General features: G+C 39.2%; 1 protein-coding gene across 1 annotated transcript; it reads right to left on the bottom strand.

Moving 5' to 3' along the window:
- Positions 1-1,065: 1,065 nt before the first annotated feature.
- On the bottom strand, positions 1,066-12,560 carry ildr1b (immunoglobulin-like domain containing receptor 1b). Its single transcript, XM_084908703.1, has 8 exons — positions 12,271-12,560; positions 9,565-9,735; positions 6,972-7,121; positions 6,753-6,872; positions 6,495-6,641; positions 4,648-4,773; positions 2,322-3,190; positions 1,066-1,803 (listed from the first exon to the last, which is right to left on the bottom strand). Exons 1-8 carry the CDS (start codon positions 12,317-12,319, stop codon positions 1,765-1,767), a joined length of 1,671 nt encoding a protein of 556 aa, XP_084764829.1. The 5' UTR covers positions 12,320-12,560; the 3' UTR covers positions 1,066-1,764.
- Positions 12,561-14,035: the final 1,475 nt, after the last annotated feature.

Genomic DNA, 14,035 nt, shown 5'->3' with positions numbered 1-14,035 from the left:
TGAGAGACAGACAGAAAAGCCGATCAGCTGATCATTGATCAGTTTTGACGATTGAAGTAGCAGCAGGAGAGGGAGGGGGAGAGAGAGCCAGTCGCTTCATATATCGGTTGTTAAGCTTAACGCTGGAATGCTTTACAAACATTCAGAGATGAACTTACACACTTGCTTTACTTCTCTCTGGGATAACTTCCTCGGAGATGAAATGCTGGTTTGGTAGCGAGGCTACAAATACACACAGCCGCTCTATCACGTGAGCACACTGCTCCAACGCCCTACGGTTATGAGCAGAGTTGCGCCATGTCGCAAGTTTTGTGAGGTGCTTTTTTGATATTTAATGGATCGGATTACATTTTTTTTATTTCTCTCCGATATCCGATCCAGTAATTTAGTTTATCAGACCGATACCGATACTTAATATCGGATCGGTACATCTCTATTTACTGTTTAATTCTTGATGAATACATTCATATTCCCTTTTTGCCCTTTTAACAATTCAAAAACTGAACATTAGCCACCTTTGTAGATCCAAAGCACCTGGCATTTGTTCAGCTGTGCGGAGACTGTGGTGGTAAAGTGGGCCATCTAAAAATCTGAAGGTTTGTGGTTTGATCCCTGGCTCCTCCTATCTGCATGCTGAAGTATCCTCTGGGAAAATACTGAACCCCGAATTGCCCCCGATGCATCCATCAGAGTGCGAGTGCATATGTTAGACAAGGGTTAGGAAAAAACTGCTTGTAGGAATCTGTGTGTGACTGGGTGAATTAGGGTTGCAGTGCTCAGTCACTGTAAATAGATGCTATATCCGGCCATTCATCAGATGTACTAAAAACTTGAATTACTTTCCTCCTACATGGTTTAATATTTTACTCTCTTTTCTCAGGCAGTTCGATTGTGTTGTTGTAATGACTAATATGACTAAAACATTGCCACTGCAAACTATACTAGTTCATAATGCAAACTGATATGTGACTTTAGTATCCCAAATGTCCAAGTAATCCACTCACCCCTGAGGTAATGGGCTACTACAACAGGACTAATGAAATAAAATCCACGTCATGCAGGCAGTATTGTAAAGATTTTATTAAAAACACATACTTTACAACAAAGCTACATCTCTGTTAAAAAAAAAAAGTCCAGTCACAATTATATTTTGGTGTGGGTGCATCCAGATCTCAAAACATCCACTAATCAGTCCATCTTCCTGCAAATGTAGTTTCCATTGCTACCGTTACTGCTTTATCCACGTACCATGGATAAAAAAATATATATATATAAAAACAATTTTTAAATAGTGTAAGGAAGGCAAAAAAGAAATTACTGTAAAAAACAAACTTGACAGCAAAACAAAAATAAAAACAAATAAACACTGTATCTTTATTAAACTTATGCTTAACCAGGAAGTAAAACTAGAAAGTAGGAATCTCTTCTGCGAGTCCTGGATCTTTTTCAGCACAGGCACCTTTTTACAACGACAAACGTACTTAACCCAAAAAAATCCATCACCACACGTAAGACAATTCAGGAGAACTAGGACAAGAATCACATACAATCATATTAATAACAATCAATAATATGACTTCATGCAGCTGCACATCACCTGCAGTATACACCATCACCCGCAGGGTACAATTATACTCATACAGTATATTTACACTACTAAATGAATCAACAACATCTTTGTTCCTTCCAGGTGACCAAACAGGCACCGACTTCTTTATCTTCATTTTTACCGTTTTCAAGAAAAGATCAAAAGACAGAAATGTTTCAGATGACTACGGTGGTGTTGCTATGGGAGCTTCGATCCTACGAGAGAAAAGTGAAAAAGGTGAAATTAGAATTTAAGATGAGGACATACACAGGTAGAGAAAAGCACCAAGACATTAGAAGAAAATAAAAAATGAAAGTAGTTAAGACTAAATGAATGGCACTTCATCCACACCTTCAGGTATATTTGTAATCTTTACAAATCAGTCTTTTGCTTAATTTGCAATTAATTAAAAACCCCTAAATGCAGTTCTGTGAAATTGCCCGCTTTTATAGTTTTCTCATAGTTTTGCATAAAACCTCTTCAAACCATTTCATACACTGAATCATTTCAGTGTATGAAATGTATCCATTTTCTGTGTCCTCGGTCAGGATTCTAAACACATTTCAGTTAAAATACAATAACTCTGGAGTCGTTGTAGGATCACAGTGGTGCACTGACTGATACTGCCAACCTAAAGGTGTGGCTGGGATATTAAAAGCCATGCAAGATAAAAGAAGAATAAAACAACACACCACTGGGTCAGAGTGTGTCACTAGCTGTGTGTGGATCTTACAGAAAGGCGGTCGTAGTTCCTCTGGTTGTTACTGCGTGGAGGCTGAATGTCGATGGAGTGGTAGCTGGGAGGCAACTCTGACCAGTCCCTCCCTTTTCCTCCTTTTCTTCTCATACTGTCCTCTTCATCTGAGCTCCAGGACCCGTTGCGGTGCAGGGGAGGTGAGTAGCTCCTCTGCCTACGAGGAGCTCTGCTTTGTAGCTCATCCATGAGGTCATCGCGACTTCGGGCACGGTGCCTGGACGAACTCCCTCTCTCGTTCCTTGAACTCCTGTGAGATGCTCTTCCCCGCCTGTTGTCCCTATCCGAATCATCAATGTAATCACGCAGGATTCCCCGCCTGGGAGGAGACGCACTTCTGTATCTGTCTCTTGATCCACGACTGTTGCGGTGGAGACCACCTGCTGAGCGGTTTGTACTCCCACTGGACTGGCTGGACATCCTGAGAGCCCCCCTAGCTCCATCTCTACCACCAGGGCCCCTGCGTGAAGAAAAGCTGTGTACACGCTGGATAATAGGAGGCAGGGTGATCACTCTTCTCTCCATCCCTCTCGTCCCCATCTCATCCAGTGCTGACAACACACTCGGAGGCCCTGGTGTGTAGGAAACTTGTGGAGGAGCAGGCTGAGCCTGTAATGGAGGCACATTCTGGACAGCATGAGGAGCCATCCCTGGTGCAATGACATCAAGCCCTCTCACTTGATTCTCGAAGTATTCCAACACCTGGTTGTTACCATGAATGCTGCCACGCACACTGCTGTTGCCATAGTGTGAAGGAGGAGGTGGCGGCTGCTGCTGTAGGCCCATGGGTGACAGCTGCATGGGAGCCATGGCAAAGTTGTGCTTGTTTGGGTAGTCTGAGTATGAATCTGAAACCAAACTGACAGCGATTAAGATAAACAACAACTGTTGAACCTACATGAACTCAAGTTATTCTCTGGACATTTGAAGGGAGGAGTATTGTTTAGAGGAGTATTGCTAAATATGTACACAAACAAGGAATTTGTCGCAGTGTCATGATGCAAAAACCAGTGGTACAGAAATAGAACATATGGTATTTGCAGTATATGTATGTATATATATATATATATATATATATATATATATATATATATATATATATATGTATTACAAACACACAGAAAAGGAATATATACTAACTACCTAGATATACAGATATACAGAGTACAACTAGAAAATAAGAAATAAGTAAGCCTACGATTAAGTGCTTTAACTGAATCTGGTGTGCAATGTTGTTATAGGCTGACTAAATAAGGTTGTTATTGTAGCATGTAGTCCAACAGCCTGGGGAAAGAAACTATTCTCATGCCGTGAGATGTCTGTTCTGCAAGGTGCATGAGTGCACAGGGAAGGCAGGGGCGGGCCTAATTACGTTAAGAGATTTGATTGAGCAATCCAGTGTCAGTAATGAAAATGAACGAATGGGCTGCTGTCAGTGCTTGTAGGGCCGGTGCATATGTGTTGCATGTAAACGTTTTACAATGAAAGGCATTGTGACCACTGAAATGCTCACATGAAGTGTTGAACCAGTATTAAACACAGACTGTATAAAAAACACAAAGCCAGTACAGAAGAGTCTTAAACCAGTATTCTTTCTATTGGCCAGCAGGGGGCAACTCCTCTGACTGCAAAGAGAAATCAGACTGTATATAATTTTACCAAATAACTATTCTTGCTTTATTGCCTTAGTAAACATTTTTCTGTTTACGTGCTCAATCACTTGTTTCAACACTTCCTGAATACAACATGAAGTTTATTTTGTGATTTATCATCAGCTTTAAAGTAAAAGAGAAGATGAAGCAGAATATGTTTCAGGTCAGGGCTAAATTATCACGATGCATGTTGTACGAACATGCAGTGCCCTCCATTTCTGACTAATATCAAATCCAGATTTAAAAAATACAAACAGGTGTGAAAAAGCAAGAGTGCACAAACCAATGAGGGAGCTTTGAATCGTCTTTTATGTACAGTCTATGGTTTTAACGCTGTTAGAGTAACACAGATACAGACAGGGCAGCAAGAGCAGATTCCAAAAATCAAGGCTTCTTGCAAAAAAAGAGTTCACGTGGTGGAAACAAATCACATTACAACCAGAGGTAAAATCAATAAATAAATAATAATAAGGGCATGACTGCAATACAAGCCTGCTTCAAAGGTTTCTATTGCAGGTCTGCTACCTTCACCAGCTGAAGTGAATAAAAGCTCTGATGCCCATATTCAGAATTACACATTGTTTGGGGGTTTATTTTACATCACTGCAAATAAAGGATTAAGGACAAGTCTTATTGTGCTTTCCCTCACTCACCTGAATACAGAATGGGAACGCCCTGGGAGGAAGCATTGGAGCTGATGGGAGCATAAATGGGCTGACCATTCATCCAGGGTAACATTGCTTTCCGAGCTTCTTTCAGCATCTTATGCTCCATCACAGCTGAAGTCAAAGCACACGGAGCAAGCAGTTCAAAAAGACTGACATAGGTACTTAACCAGCAGATACTGATTTACAGCAGAGGGTAATAATAATACTGCTTGTTTTTAAAGTACAGTGGACCATCTCAGTAAATATTCTGTCTTAAAACAAACTGAGGGGAATTTCAGCTTACATTTCTTTACTAATGTATTTCCTCTTTTGTAGCATGCCGTGAGAAGGGCACATAATTACAATGTGTTTGCAGAGTGCATATTTCACATATTTTCGAGAACACACAGGGCTGCACACACACACAGGATTATATGAAACACAATGACACATCTGGCAGCTGCGGTGACCTTCAAAAGAACAGTGCTGCATACCATTTGCAATTCATGTCCTCATCAAACATTTAGAAATTTTTCTCTATGGATTTTAAATTTGTTTGATCTATATCGACTCATAATAACTCTCTTTATCTTAGACTACAGGCTTACTTAAAAATAATTAAACAGTTTAAAATTGCAAAATGGTTTATGCAGTAATAATGAGATACGGCGTATGGGTTCTCTCCATGCACTGTGGTTTCCTCCAATGGTACAAATACATGTTTATTAAATTAAGTGGCACCCTGAACTGGATAAGTGGTTAAGAAAAATGACTTGTAATGACTGATAATACTTGTGAAATATTAAACTTTTAATTAATGCCTGATTTAGACTTCTGCAGGGAGCCATTGCAGAGAACTACGCAAGTCGCCGACGTCATTGCCCACATTTATACTTTTAAGTGGCTATGTGTTATTTACCATGTAGTCGTATCCCAGTGTTTTATATACAGTGTTGGGGAGTAACGGAATACATGTACCAGCGTTACATATTTAAAATAAAAAATATGAGTAACTGTATTCCGTTACAGTTACCGTTTAAATAGGTGGTAATCAGAATACAGTTACTTTGTTGAAATAAATAGAATACACGGCGGTCATTTCTTGTTTCATATGTTAGCCTATGCCCACTCTATGCCTTCTCCAATTTTAGTGATTTAAAACAGTTGGGTGCAGGTTTAGCTCAGTTGGATGAGCATGTAATCATATGTCGTATAGCTGAGAGAGGCCGGCCTGGGTTTGAGTGCAACCTGCGGACTTTCTTTTAAATGTCTTTTTTTTTTTAACTCAATTTCCATTCAGGATTAATACATTTTCTCTGATTCTGATTGCTGGAAATCCAAACAAAACACGCAATAAGAGGCTCTAATGTAAGCGTCCTGTTAATGTTGGTGGCATCAGTTACACAATGGACCCAGAGCCAGCAGTGTACGAGCAGGAATGCATTTCTTTCTGAGTCTTTATATTTACGTCATGATTATGCAATCATTGTTATTCTCTCACTGATAAAGTCAAAAACTGCGTTGAGGAGGAATCGATGTTGCTAAACTATCCAATTACAATAGTTAAGAGCTGTGTCGACCCGGTGTGTAGTTACATTTCTCAGGAGGTGCATGTGAGGTTATATGGAAGGTTACGGTGTAGGGTTAAAAGCTGTTTCTGGTTGCGTTGTAAGCTATGACGTAGATTTCCAGCTGAAGCCTATTCAGCTGCGGTATTTCTATTTTGGCACATAGTTACATGTTTGAATACATTTCTGGCAACAGAAGTCTCTTTCTTATGATTTAGTGAAGTGAATCTTCCACGTGTAGAGCTACAGCTAAAAATGTACAATCCAAAAAAGCATTTCTTCTACCTTTTTCTGGACAGCAGCATGTCCGAGGACAACAAGGGCAGCGCACGTAGCAGCAACAATTCTGCGGGCAGCACTGACAGCAGCATATGCAAAAGAGCATGATGAGCAGGAGACCACCGATGATGATTAACAGGACCGTCAGCCAGTCTGGAGCAGGTGACAGTAAAACATAATTACTGACAACATTACTGATATAGCAGTATATTTTACATTTTACTACCTCAAATAACTCGACTTGAAGCGACTGAGGGGACTTACGGAACACGATGAGCTTGACTTCACGATCCGAGTCCCCCGTTGTGTCACCGGGAGCATCAATGGTGCAAAAATACACACCGTTATCCCACCACATCACCTCAGTGATGACCAGATCAGCAGCTGTTGTCAGAAAACATCACATTAGTCTGAAATGTGAAAGAAATTGAAATATGTTTAGACTGTACTGCAGCATTATAGTTATGATGTAATCAAACATACTGTTTCGAATTGTAATTCTGCGGTTCCTGTATTCAGCCCCCAGGATGGGCTCATTGATGCCCCGTTTCTGGATGACAGTACGAACTGTGCGCTGGCGGTCTGGGCAGTCATTGGAGGGGTCCTGACCGAGCTGCAGAGCTGCCTGATAGGCTTCAGGAAAAAAAAGGAAATTATTTAAATAGGAATATAAGTACATAGTTTCTTTCTAACTCTTTGTACTGTACAATTACAGCTACAATATGCTGCTTAAACCACTGCAAAACAGTCTGATAGGAATTAAATATATGAAGGAAAATTAAACAGTACACACAAAGATTAAAAACACACAGCTGATGCCTCAAACCTGTGTAAAATTAAAAAAAAATACAAATTTTATTTTAATTTTTATGAAAATATGCATAATGCAGAGCCTTGCAGGCTGGAATTAGACATGTCTGTAATTCCGTATGTGTTGGTGTGAAAAGGAATGCAAGGATCGGGTGTGTCTATATGCACACCACACTGAAACAGGGCAAATAAAAAGAACACAATAGAAACCACTGCATGCTTGTCATGATCTCTGGTGTGGACCCTGGGATTTTCAGCGGTGTCGGGTTGTGGGTTTTTTGTTTTTGTATTCTTTGATATTCATAATGGTTTCCCCTCTGTTTGTATTTGTATTTTCTTGGTCTCTTTATGTTTTCTTGTTTTGTACTTCATAAGTACATGTTGGAGGTTAATTCCTGTTTTAGTTGAAGATTAGTTTTGTTTCCTGTCTGTCCTCCCCTGATTCCCTGGTTGCTTTCACCTTTTGTTGATTAGTTTTCACATCTCACTTCTCATCTGTGTCCCATCCCCCATCAGTCCTCTGTGTATAAATAATCCTGATTACACTTTTTCTTTTATTGTGCTGTCACTGTATCCCTGGGGTTTTTCCCTGGAAACTTTGGATGTCATTTGTTATCTCACTGTGGATTTTGTACTTTGAATTTAACCATGAACCTAAAAAGGTTGGTTTTTGTTTTCTTAGGTTTTGCATTTGGGTCCTTTACTAACAACCACAGTAATACTTAGCCCAAAGTTAAAACTCAGATATGCAATGTTTGGATCCACTGTGCATCTTTCTGTTTGTCAAAATATTTTTGAAAATTACTGTTGACTTATTTGAAATGTTGTCCAGCTGAATTAAATTTTAATTAGTGACTTTTTGAATAACTTGTGTCGTGTTCAGGGTGCTCCCCACCTCTCACCCGGGGCTCAAGGCTCTCACAACCAGGGCCCTATACTACAAAGCAAGATCAACATACCTAAGTTATCTTTCCGTTATCTGGAGTCACTTAAACTAACACTGGCAATCTGGATAAGCATTCAGCGAATCTGGTTATCAGCTCGCTGAGTAAACCCATCGTTTCCCCTGCTTGCTGACGTGAAAGTGGCAGCATCTGAGTAACCCCACTGATGGGTACCGGAAGCAGATCGGCTAATGTTGAATGGAAGATGAAAACTATAATATTAGAAACATATTATTTATCAAAGTTATTACATTTTTATATTTTCTAATTACGTTTTATTTTTATTTCATTTTGATTACTCACTCGCTTTTAATTCATTTCAGTGTCAGTTAACTTGCAGAGCGGGTTTGTCTCAGATTAGTTTTTAATTATTGAAAATGTTTTACATATATAAATGCTTATGTGGGTGTAATGTGGAGTGATAACTAGAAAGCGAATACCTAGCCACAGAAATGCAAACATGACTCAGAACTGAGAGAATTCATAGACTCCATTCAGCTTCTATTTAAAGTGATATCTGCAACACAGGAGGAGTACTCGGCTGGAGTGAAGGCACTGGTTTTATTTGTAAGAACGGAGCTTTGATGTGGAAACACATTAATAAAAAAAGGTTAGAAAAGAGGGAAAACATACTGTTTGATAACATTTTGAAAAATGTACTTACCTTTTTGTGCACAGATAGCTACAACTGATTTACTTTGCTGTTAAGACTGGTTTGTATCAGGATCTAAGTCAATGAATACATTTTTGGTAATTTATAAAAGACTTGCATATTTGAATCCTTTGGTCTACAATAATAGAAACACAGGACTCTGAGACCAGAAAAGGGAGTTCATATCCTGAATCCTGTGCGTCAAAGATTTGAGCAACAAAAGGAAAGAAAAAGGGGTCAAAGTTTCAGTTAAATATTAAACAAGGTGATCCACATGAGTCATTCATCCAGTCGGGCTGAAGAGTAGAACTGTAAAAGCAGAAATTACTGCCTCGCTGGTATACGCCTTCACCAGCAAGTCACGTTGCAGTTTTTGTCAACACAAAATTATAAAAGTATTTTAACTGAAGAACGAAGGTGATTCTAATAAAACAAACGCTGTGGCCATTACAAAGCTGGAAAGTGCTTCAGGCGTGGATGCTGACAAAATGAAACTGCAAACTATGAACACACCAACAAAGCACAGAAAGAGTCTAATCTGTTAATATCTGCTCATTTTAAAGTACGTGTATCATTAACACGTAGCCCATTTTATAGAATTTTTTGCTTAAGGGAAAACCTCATGACAGAATAACAACGTACCATCCTCTTCTTCCACCTGTAGCCTCACCTGTGGAGTAGTAATCCAGTACGGGGTCTTTACAGAAGGATTTGAACTTCCAGGAGACCAGGACGTCCTGCTGGTTCGCTGAGGTTGAGTAGTCACAGCGCAGAATCACAGAGGCAAACAGCATCGTCCTCCTCTCCGTCTCTGGAACATTCACTGTAACGGACAGCAGCTCTGACACAGGAAGGGAGAACGGCGAGATTGGACTTTAAAAACTTAAACAACTGATTTGACACACACACAATTGGAATTGATATTCCATCAGCCAAAAAAAAGACCTCGTGCGATGGCTGCTGAGTGATGGATTGAAAAGAATCTGACCAAACTGGTTAACAGTTTACGCTTGAAATGCTTAACTGTGCGCAGATTGTACTCTATTATTACAAGTAATAAGAGCCTTCAGTCACGATCTATAATGGCAAGTTTTGGAAAACAAGCTGATGACAAAAAACATCTGCTGATGGACAAATGTATCAGTTAAAGTTAAAGGTAAAAATTATCAACTTTCTCCTCAGTTATTCTTGAACAATGCCAGCTTTACTCAGTAGATTTATATCTCAAAATACTCAAAAAACAAGTCCGCAATCAGTTATTTTCCACAGTTTATTATCTTTGTTATAAACTAAAATTTGTTGACGCACTAAATGTTAGGAACTATGTGAAAAATGTCTTTAAACCATTTCTGCAGTTAATATTGCGAGTCTTCTTTTTAGAGATTGTTCAATCCAAAACTTAATATCTTCTCATCACAGAGCCATTTTTAAACTGAAGAAGACACTTGCTAATAATAATATGAATATGAATTTATCTCCTCACTATGCAAATACTGAATACTGAGTACATGATACTGAATTACAAGTTGTAGATTTTCTGGTTCCCACATGTCAGGCTAACGTGTAAATGAGCAAAACCCGGTAGGAAGATACTTAGGAGCAGAAACTATGTTCATATTTCTACTTATAGTTGAAGTTGCTTCTTTTATTGAGTTTGAGCTGGAAAGAACTGAAACCCCTAGAGACACAAACAGCAAGTATTCAACTCACTGCAGAAACACATGGGAAGACATGCAAAACAGCCAAAATATTATGCAAAAGAACTCAAAAAATGCAAAAATGGCAGGAACAACCATGAAGATGACCATGAAGAGACGCAAGGTAAACAAAATCTAACCATAAAGTGATACAAAATCATGCAAAATATCTGCAAGATGCATTGTTGGAGATTCAAAATAATTTTTAATTGCAATCTGATGACGAATCCTTTGAGTTTGTGGGTCTGCCGGTTATTGCCACTATTTGTACAAGCTTTTGAGACTTGCATTTCCATGACAATAGTTCTTAGTTCCGGTTAATATAAGGCTTGTTCAAATTCAAAGATCAGTTAGTTACCTTATATTGTAGCTGTTAATTCAACACAGTTTTTGTGGTGCAAAAAAAAGGCAAAATTGCAAATAAAACACTTCTAAAAAATACTTTGAACAATAACTGAGCATTTCTGACTTCAGGAATATTTATAGCAGGACTAATAAATGATTACTGGTGTTTAAAAATAACCTGACTACAAAGTGTTTGTAGTTCCACTAAACAAGGCATCTTCAAATTACTTGTTTTCATTGACCAACAGTTTAAAAACAGTTTCACTAACGGTGGAGAAAAAAAGAGAATATTTGCAATTATTTCCTGCTCCCCTTTGTGTCATTAAAAAAATCAAACACAACATGCTTAGATTAACTGTCATTTTGGACAAATTTAAGTTACAGGAAGTCATGATGGGTATTTTAACCAGTCAGTGATACAAGTGGAAAGCAGGTTACTAAAATGATACGTGATAATTAAGTCAGTTGCAGTGCTACTTATCTGACAAAGATTATTTTTTTACTGTGTGTTGACATAATGTGATACATTCAGTGTAAAGGGGGTAAAGATTGCACAGTATTACACTGGGCCACACCTGTGACCATGGAGTGAAACGCTTGAAACAGACTGAAGAAATTTGTTTTTTGATGGGAAAATACACAAGGAAGTGTTTGCTGACGTTATTGTACAAGAATACATTTCGCTGAAATTCTGTTGTCTGAAAGTCTGAAAACATGTAAGAGTGGGAAGCTTTGTCACCTGAAGGGAAACTGTGTCATGAACGATATCAAGCTATTTTCAGCCATAAGCACTCTTGCCAAACAGGTCATTTTTAAATTTTATTAATAAAATCCCTTCATAGATCCTGTTGAACACAGTCTATTAGCCCATATGAACATCTTGGCACTATAGAAAAAGGCGAACCGGTGGTTTAAGGTTAGAATAATCGGATTTAAAAAGTTTAAAATGGTCTGTATCTGTTATTTTGACTCATTAATCCAAATAAGTCCTCAATTATAGATGGCAGACCGCTGACAGTAAATTATTATTATTAAACTGTTAGCTGAAAGTTCCTTTCCTTTAAAAATCAATAGAAACTCAAAAAAGAGAGGGGTTAGCATAAACGTCGCCTTGGCCCTCTTTTGTTTACAGCAACTTAAACAAACCCCCACGGAAAAGTAGTGGAGCGGTCACGTGACCACAGGTCGGCCTTGTCCTGTTTACACCTGCCAATAATTAACTTTTAAAAATTACTGCTAGTTTCGACTTTTTTGCTTTAGTCGACACACACCTCCATATAGCGACATGTATGAGGAAGAAAGTGCGTTTGCTGGAGAAACCTTTAAAGCCTCACCTGTTGGCAGGCGAACCAGCAGAAGCGCCATCAGGATCATATTTCGCATCTTGCTGCTCTGTATCCTCCCGCGGAAGCTCGACTTCTTTTACCGACTGAAAATCCACAAAAATCCGGAATGTTTGTAGGAAACCGTCTCGCACGCGCCGCTGCACATACTAACGAGACTTCAGTTAAGCTACAACGTCAGCCCGCTCGGCTGTGCGGCTCGTTTGCGATGAGAGGCGAGTAGTTACAACGTAACAACCGACAACCTTCCAGTAAAGAGGCGAATCATCCCCCCTCCCCGCTGGCCCGTTCCTCCACACTGCTCCAGGTGACATCAGTGGCCCCGCCCCCTTTGGCAGGTGCCGCAACAAGGAAAGAGAAAGAAAGAAATAGGACGATACCGAGATAAGCTTAATATACGTTGTATGACACTGGATACTGTAGCTCATGTGAAAAATAGACCCTCAATCAGAAGTACTTGACTCCCTGGTATAACTCTCAAACACATAGCTTAAGCAGATAATTCATAGACAACTGGAGAGGAAGAGCTGGAGAGGAAATGGGCAAATTTAGAGCAAATATAGAAGATCATCCTTTAGCCTAGAGAATCAGTTTGCTGCTTTATAAGAAAGAACTCCGTAAAGCTAGAACATCTTACTATTCATCATTAATTGAAGAAAATAAGAACAACCCTAGGTTTCTCTTCAGCACTGTAGCCAGGCTGACAAAAAGTCAGAGCACTGTTGAGCCAACCCTTTAATGTTAGCTAGTAATGACCTCATGAACTTCTTCACAAATAAAATTTTGACCATTAGAGAAAAAAATACTCATAATCATCTCACAGATGTAATATTATCTGCAGCTACTTTCAGCACCACTGACATTTATTTAGAGTCTTTTTCTCCAAATGATCTTTCTGAGTTAATTTCAGTAATTACTTCCTCCAAACTATCAACATGTCTTTTAGACACCATTCCTACAAGACTGTGCAAAGAAGTCCTGCCATTAATTAATGCTTCAATGCTTCAAGGTATCTCTAATAATCAGCTACGTACCAAGGGCCTTCAAGCTGGCTGTAGTTAAACCGTTGCTTAAAAAGCCATGTCTTGACCCAGTGGTCAATCTCCAACATTCCTTTCATATCAAAAGTTCTTGAAAGAGTAGCTGTCAAAGATCTCATAGATCATTTGCAGAGGAATGGCTTATTTGAAGAGTTTCAGTCAGGTTTCAGAGCCCATCACAGCACAGAAACAGCTTTAGTGAAGGTTACAAATGATCTTCTTATGGCCTCTGACAGTGGACTCATCTCTGTCCTGCTAGACCTCAGTGCAGCTTTCGATACTGTTGACCATAATATACTATTAGAACGATTAGAGCACGCTGTAAGTATTACAGGTACTGCGCTGCAGTTGTTTGGATCATATCTATCTAACAGACTCCTCTTCACACACTGAGGTTAATTATGGAGTTCCACAGGGTTCAGTGCTAGGACCAATTCTACTTACATTATACATGCTTCCCTTAGGCAGTATCGTCAGAAGGCATAGCATACATTTTCACTGCTAGGAATGTCTTAAAGACATAAAGATCTGGATGTCCGCTAACTTTTTGCTCCTTAATTCAGATAAAGCTAAGGTTATTGTACTTGGCCCTGAAAATCTTAGAAACATGGTATCTAACAGGATTCTTACTCTGGATGGCATTACCTTGGCATCCAGTAACACTATGAGTGACCTTGGAGTCATTTTTGACCAGGATATGTCCTTCAACGCACATA

Source organism: Perissodus microlepis, chromosome 16 (assembly GCF_051167445.1).
Source record: "Perissodus microlepis isolate ML-2025 ecotype Zambia chromosome 16, ASM5116744v1, whole genome shotgun sequence".
Classification (NCBI taxonomy): Eukaryota; Metazoa; Chordata; class Actinopteri; order Cichliformes; family Cichlidae; genus Perissodus; species Perissodus microlepis.
The sequence above is the reverse complement of the archived record's forward strand: the minus strand, read 5'-3'. Positions and strand labels throughout refer to the sequence as shown.